General features: G+C 38.9%; 1 protein-coding gene across 1 annotated transcript; it reads left to right on the forward strand.

Annotated features, from left to right (window-relative positions):
- The first annotated feature begins 343 nt into the window (after nucleotides 1–343).
- Nucleotides 344–5,812, forward strand: LOC120768705. The gene is made up of 2 exons (XM_040095477.1): nucleotides 344–824; nucleotides 5,580–5,812. Exons 1-2 carry the CDS (start codon nucleotides 344–346, stop codon nucleotides 5,810–5,812), a joined length of 714 nt encoding a protein of 237 aa, XP_039951411.1.
- Nucleotides 5,813–7,843: the final 2,031 nt, after the last annotated feature.

A 7,843-nucleotide genomic window follows, 5' to 3' on the forward strand; every position in this document is an offset into this window, starting at 1 on the left:
CCACTTAAGCCTCAAATAAAAAAGTGCATTTTCATGTGCAAGATCTGCACCGGAACGCTGCAACTTCGCTCTGCCTTTCACTATCACAGGTGTTGATTTTGCTGGGCCTTTTCAGATAAAGGCATCCATGCTAAGGTCTCCTACCCTAATGAAAGGCTACGTGGCTGTCTTTGTCTGTTTCACGACAAAAGCAGTGCACCTCGAGCAAGCGTTAGGCAATAACGCCGTAAGTGTTAATAAAAACATAAAAATCACAAAAATTAGACTTTTTGTAAACAATCAAAATAATAAAAAAAACAAATACATAATTGCGAAATAAACAATAAAAGAAACAAAAAAAAACATGAGCGCAGCGCAGCCCCACCAACAAGGCCGTAGGCATTCTCTGAATGCCCACTTCAGCTTTGTCGAGCCTGCGAATACAGCTCACAACAACAAACAAGGCAACGGTGAGAATGATGAGTCATCGAAGCGAACAACTGAGCAGCATCATAAGCAGAGCGTACAAAATACAAAAGCAGCAGAGAAAGGCAAACAACAACAGCCATCAACAAAAGTGATCACACCAACAAGTAAGCAGGTACCAGCAAGCACGCCAGCGAAGAATAACATAACGCAAGGGGAGAATGTACCATTAAAAAAAGGCCAGTCTGTGCAAACTGGCATTGATCGCTACGTTAATATAAAAAGAAAATTAAGTCCTTCAAAGGCAGCGGTCAATCCTAAAAAATTTCAGGTCGGCACACCAAATATGAATAAAACGGGAGCTTTAAATGGCAACAGATTTGCCTTACTAAGCAAGAGTTCAGACGACGTTGCGAAGGGTACCACCACAGTCGTAAATGCCAAACCCCCTCCAATTTATTTGCGTGAGCGTAGCAGTAATGCTCTCGTTGCTGAATTAAGTAAAATTGTAGATACTAACAATTTCCATATAGTGCCTTTGAAAAAAGGCAATATAGATGAAACAAAAATTCAGTCCCACACTGAAAAAAGTTTTATGGACATAGTTAAATTTTTGTCAAATAAAAAAAAAAATTTATTCGTATCAACTGAAGAGCTCTAAGGGCCTAGTTGTTGTAATCAAGGGTATAGAGTCCGCCGTAGACTCTAGTGAAGTCAAAGAAGCATTGGAAGAATGTGGTTTTGAAATTCAAACAGTTGTAAATATATTTAATAGAAACAAAATACCACAGACAATGTTTAAAATTGAATTGTTGCCGAATTCGAATCAGCTTAAAAAAAATTAGACCCATCCAATGTATAATTTGAAATATTTGCTGCATCGTAGAGTAACTGTGGAAGAACCATATAAAAGAAACGGTCCGGTACAATGTACTAACTGCCAAGAATATGGGCATACTAAATCATACTGCACTCTACGCAGTATTTGTATGGTATGTGGTGATTTACATCCCACTTCCAAATGCACCCTTAAGAAAGAAGAATTAAATAAAAAATGCAGCAATTGCGGAGGAAATCACACTGCTAACTACAGGGGTTGCCCTGTATATAAAGATTTGAAATCGAAGTTGTCACAGGGCATTCAAGCACGTCGTAACCAAATGTTACAAACACCCCGTAATGAAATTATAGCAACCTCAGAAAAAAGTTCAAATCCTATTACTTCTAACAATAATAATATGCAAGAAAGCTATGCAAATGTGGTGAAAGGCAACACTGTGCAAATGCAACTGCCGCAACATCCTCCAAATGGAGGTATTGAAACTATGATTATAAATCTTACACAGTGTATGACACAATTTATGTCTACTATGCAAAACATGATCCAAGATTTAATAAAATCACAAAATCAAATGCTGCAAAATTTATTAAGTAAAAATGAGCTTACTAAATATCTGTATATGGAATGCTAATGGTGTTAACCAACATAAATTAGAGATTATCAGATTTCTGTCTGAAAAGAATATAGATGTAATGCTTATTTCAGAAACTCATCTAAACAATAAAAATAATTTCAATATACCGGGATTTAGACTATATGTTACAAATCATCTGGATGGAAAAGCGCATGGTGGTACGGCAGTGTTGATTAGAAATCGTTTAAACCACTATGCTCTAGAATCTCATGCTACACCACAGTTACAAGCTACAAAAATATCACTAAAAAATCGGGGTTGTGACCTAAACCTTACGGCTATATACTGTCCACCTCGTTTTAAAATTACAGAAATCGAATTTAAAGACTTTTTTGGAACACTAGGTCAAAGATTTCTTGCAGGTGGAGATTACAACGCAAAACACACGTACTGGGGCTCACGTCTTATTAATCCGAAAGGACGACAGCTGTATCAAACTGTTTTAAATAGGCACAATAACCTTGAAATAATATCTCCTGGTAAGCCGACATATTGGCCTAGTGATCGTAAGAAAATACCAGATTTAATTGATTTTGCTGGAATCAAAAATATAGATAAATCGCACATAACAGCTGATACATGTACTGATCTATCTTCTGATCATTCTCCTGTACTAATAAAGTTATTTGAACAACCCATATTCGTTAATCCAAAAGTGGGTTTAACTTCTTATAAAACGAATTGGCTAAAATATAAAAAATACGTCAGTAGCCACATTAATATTGAGTACAAAATAAATACAGGAAGTGATATTGACGAAAGTATAAGAGAAGTTAATGATATAATAACCAGCGCAGCTGTCTTAGGAACACCAAACAAAAGATATAATCCGCTTGGCTTCAGAAAAATCTCTAATAGAGAAATAGAAATGATTGTAAATGAAAAAAGGCGTGCAAGACGTGAATGGCAGATAAATCGCTCCCCCTCCACTCAGCTTCAATTGGAAGCTGCGGTACGTAAATTAAAAAAAGCGCTCAAACGTGAGGAAGAATTGAACACCGAAATGCATATAAAGAAGCTGTGTCCAAATTCAAACAAGCAAAATTCTCTTTGGAAAGCCCAAAAGTCCATGAAGCCACCAACTGACTCCAACATGCCAATACGAGACTTGGGTGGAAATTGGGCTCGAAGTGACGAGGAAAAGGCTAATTATTTTGCAAATCACCTAGAAAAGGTATTTCAACCCAATTTGCCAAAGAATAACTTTAAGCTGTCAATCTTACCCAACACAGCTAAAGAGTCGCTCGAGTGTCTTAAGACCTCACCTTCTGAAATTATTGGTATCATCAAAGAACTTAATCCAAAAAAGGCGCCGGGATATGATAATATTTCCCCAAAAATGCTAATTGAGTTACCAATTATTGCTGTAGAGGTGCTCTCTTTGCTCTTCAATGCAATTCTTAGTTTCGGATACTATCCAATTTCATGGAAAAAGTCGCAGATTATCTTGATAGATAAACCTGGGAAAGACTTAACACAGCCGTCTTCATACAGACCAATCAGTCTTCTACCCTGTCTTTCAAAAGTATTTGAAAAAGTATTACTATCAAAGATGACTCCTTTTCTCCATGAAAATAATACAATACCAATGCATCAATTCGGTTTTCGTGCGAAACATGGCACAATAGAGCAAGTAAATAGAATTACTAACGAGATAAGGAAAGCATTTGAGCACAGGGAGTTCAGCAATATTTTTAGATGCAGCTCAGGCGTTTGATAAGGTGTGGCACGAAGGTCTTTTATACAAAATTAAAAACATTCTACCTTTAGAACTGTATAAAACATTGGAGTCTTATTTAAAAAATAGACGATTTATGGTAAAAGTGGGAGATTTCATATCTGATGAACGACAGATAAGGGCTGGTGTACCCCAGGGCAGTGTGTTAGGCCCAACACTATACATCATATATACAGCAGATCTTCCAACAGCTAATAATGTATTAACTTCAACTTTTGCGGATGACACAGCTATAGTGAGCCGTAACAAATGCCACATTTTAGCATCACGAATATTAGCGAAGCATTTAAGTTCTGTCGAAGAGTGGCTAGCGAACTGGCGTATAAACGTGAATGAACAGAAGTGTAAGCACATTACATTTTCGCTAAGACCAAAGATGTGCCAGGCAGTAAAAATAAACAATATATTAGTACCCCAAGCGAACGAAGTAACATATCTTGGTATTCACCTAGATAGAAGGCTCACGTGGAGAAAACACATTTCTAGTAAAATAACATGTATGAAGATTAGAGCTGCAAATTTAAATTGGCTTTTAAATAAAAACTCAAAACTTAGCCTAGACAACAAAGTGCTTTTGTATAATGCGGTCATAAAGCCGATTTGGATTTATGGCATTCAACTGTGGGGTACGACCTGTGCAAGCAATATTTATATATTACAAAGGTTTCAATCAAAAATGCTTAGAACAATCACATGTTCACCATGGTACATGCGTAACGAAAATATCCATAAAGACCTTGGTATCCCTATGGTAAAGAAAGAAGTAGAAGACAGCAGAATTAAATATATATCTAAACTCCGAGATCACCCAAACCCTCTGGCTAATGCTTTGGTACATTCCTGCCATCAAACACGACTTAAAAGAAGAGGTATGCCTGCGTACTAAGGAGCAACGTATCACCAAAACAGCTCAATCACTTGCTTGAGCCTGTCTAGTTTTTAATTAGATTTAAGATTTTATAACTTATTGTTAGGCTTTAAGAAAAAGCAGATTCAATAAATAAAATAATTTTGGAACAAAACAAAAAAAAAAAAAAACTTATGAGCGACAATGGAAAAACCTTTATCGGAGCTCAAAGAGCCACAGAAAAACAGTTTGAGGACTTTATTAAACAAGTATCCCCTGAGAGTGTACAAAAGTACGCCCCCCAAGGCATTAATTGGCAATTCATCCCCCCAAGAGCTCCTCATATGGGTGGTTTATGGGAATCAGCTGTAAAAAGCTTCAAATACCACTTAAAAAAGGTAGCTGGAAACTACAAATTTAATTAGGAAGAATTTACAACACTATTAATCCGCATTGAAGCCGTTCTCAATTCACGGCCACTAACAACACTCTCGCAAGATCCCTCTGATCTCACAGCCCCAACACCAGGGCACTTTCTCAAAGGAGCAGCCATTCTGGCCACACCTGAGCCAGGCGTGGAGTCGCTATCCTTATTTAAGCGATGGGAAAGAATTAAAATTCTCCATCATAATTTCAGTTGCAGATGGAAAGAAGACTATTTAAAGGACCTCCACAAGAGGTATCGATGGAAAACATCAGAAAATGCGCCAAAGCTTGGAGATTGTGTACTTATTAACGACGATTGTCTCCCACCTACCGAGTGGCGACTTGGCCGTATAGAAAAGCTCCATTATGGCTCAGACGGTCACATCCGCGTCGTTGATCTCCGTACTCAAAGCGGAATACTCACCAGACCGCTGGTTAAATTATGCTTTCTACCAACCGCGGATAATAACGAAAATCCGATACTAAACAATCCGAACATAATGCCGTAACGCAAATGACAATAAATCAATAAAATCGCAACCCGCAACCAACCGTTAACAATAATAATAAAAATTACAAAAAAAAAAATGGTCGGTCAATACGACGACCCAGTCATGCCACCTAACGTGGCACAATCACATATACTATTTATATACTACCATGTATATTCAAATACAATTTCTTACAGAGTTCAAGATGGACGTGGACATGCCTACAACACCAACTGTTCGGTCAGCCACCAACGGGCCACTTATTGGGTCTCCTCCTCCGCCCCGCTCAACCAATGCGACAGTATCGACTGCTGCTTCTGGTAGTGGTTCACGAGCAGCCCCATCAACGCCATCCGCTCAAGTCGAGCCGCGTCGCATTCGATGTCCGCTGTGTCGCCGGAAACATCGACCAACACTGTGGGCTCTTTAAGGCGCTAACACCAACCCAACGACAGCGTGTGGCCCAGGCACATGAGCACTGCCTCAACTGCCTGTTGCACACGCATGGGACGCAGGAGTGTGTCTCAGCCGATTTATGCCACACGTGTCACATCATACGCTGCTGCACAGGACCCCACGACGCGATGTAAGTCGGCCAGCTGTCCCAAGCACGGGTAGATCAACGCAAGGAAACCGGACGGTGCGACGCCGAACTACTGCAGCCCGGCCTGCGCCCCATCAATGGCGTTCGCACCACGTTGCACCAACCAGGCGTCGTCCAAAAGCGCCACAGCATCGCCCCGCTACTGGACTCAGCAACGTAGTGGCCACACTCCAGCAACTGCAAAGATTGCTAGGCTGAATATTCGCCTAGGGGGGCCGGGATGGCTAAATGAGATAAGACGCCCAAGTGGTAAGTGTGCTAAAAGATAAAAGATGAATTGGACACTGGTGCTTTAAACGCCTGCTACTACAGGCCGTCCTACTATCCGCGACCTGCCGACCCCCCCGGTCGCTTAAAGCTCAGCGACGGTGACTATTCCCATTGGAAATTTAAAGTCCCACCGGGACGTAAGCGTAAGCGTAAATTTCCAAAAAGTCACTTTTCCATACAAAGTTTTTTTTTGATGTTAAACTTCTTATGCGAGTTCGGAAAAAGTTGCGTTAAACGTTTAACGCTTGCATATTTACGCTAGTTTGCCGGCGAAGCTGTTCGAACAGCAAGGGAAGCGGTGACAATCGGCGATCGTTTGTTAGTTTCTTTCGGCACAGCTCGGATTTTCTACCAGCAACAAAATGTTGTGACGCTTTGTCGTCGTGTCACTGTTTCGACACATTGACTCTTTGAAGAGGCGTGACTTTCGACCATGCGAAAGATGCGTGCGACACTAGTTATTATTAATGTATGTACATATGTACATATGTGGCTTGCATTTGCTTTCGTAAACATATGAATTTATCACAACAATATATAAATAAATACATCGTCTATCATGTTAATCTTATTATCTGCTCATATGAATGTATGTATACGCATCTGCGCGTTCAGAAATTCAAATCATGATTTTATCACTTATCAATACATTACATGTGCGCGACGATGTCAAAAGCTAAACCTTTTTGATATTTGTTCTAAGAATGAAGTGAGCAAAGGGGCAACATAGCTGTTGTCGATTTATAATATTTGTCTATTCTAAAATATTTAGCCGTGTGTCGCAAAAATCTGCGTCGATATGTATTCACGCTCATACGTATACATTCATACATATTTACGCTAGTTTGTAGGCGAAGCTGTTACAGCGGCAAGGAAAGCAGTGACAATCAGCGGCCATGCGTTTATTTTTTTCCGCACAGCTTGGATTTTCTACCCGCAACACAATGTTGTGACGCTTTGTCTTCGCGTCAGTGCTTCGACAGATTGACTCTTTGACAAAACGTAAGTTTCGGCCAGTGGTTGTCCGTGACAACGGAGATGCGAAAAGATGCGTGCGGCACTTGTTATTATGAATTTATGTACATATGTATGTGGCTCGCTTTTACTTTCGTAAACATACAGACAAATGTGCCAAAGAAATAATATATGTATATGCCATAGAAATTCTATTGCTACAAATATGGAAATGATAACGAAATAATGCGAATATGCATATTTCATGAAGGTCAGTAATTTTTTTTTTGAAAATTTGAAAGAAATGACCCAAGACGTGTTTATATGAGCACATTTAAGTTCATTTAGCGCATCTTCATTTTATAATAGTCGAAATTAATATAATTTTTGAAAAAATAATTTATTTAAAATTATTTTTTATTTAGTTTTCCCCGATTTTGTAAAAAAAATTAAAATTTTTAGCATATTTCGGAAAACAGTGATTCATATAATACAAAATAATCACGCATATGTGACTCAGAGAATGCTTTTTAACATTCTCTGTGTGGCTTTGTATATTTTTCTTCAAAGCATTTCTCTTTAATCATTCTCGCATGAATTTAGTCGTTTTACATATATTTCTGCCAGAGAACG

The sequence above is a fragment of the Bactrocera tryoni genome, chromosome 2, assembly GCF_016617805.1.
Source record: "Bactrocera tryoni isolate S06 chromosome 2, CSIRO_BtryS06_freeze2, whole genome shotgun sequence".
NCBI classification, from domain to species: Eukaryota; Metazoa; Arthropoda; class Insecta; order Diptera; family Tephritidae; genus Bactrocera; species Bactrocera tryoni.

Bases quoted from the DNA above. Each gene is read 5' to 3' on its own strand.
- LOC120768705 (XM_040095477.1), top strand. From the start codon at position 344: ATGAGCGCAGCGCAGCCCCACCAACAAGGCCGTAGGCATTCTCTGAAT. The intron at 825-5,579 runs GTACCACCACAG...AATTTCTTACAG, and splicing joins TTCAGACGACGTTGCGAAGG to AGTTCAAGATGGACGTGGAC.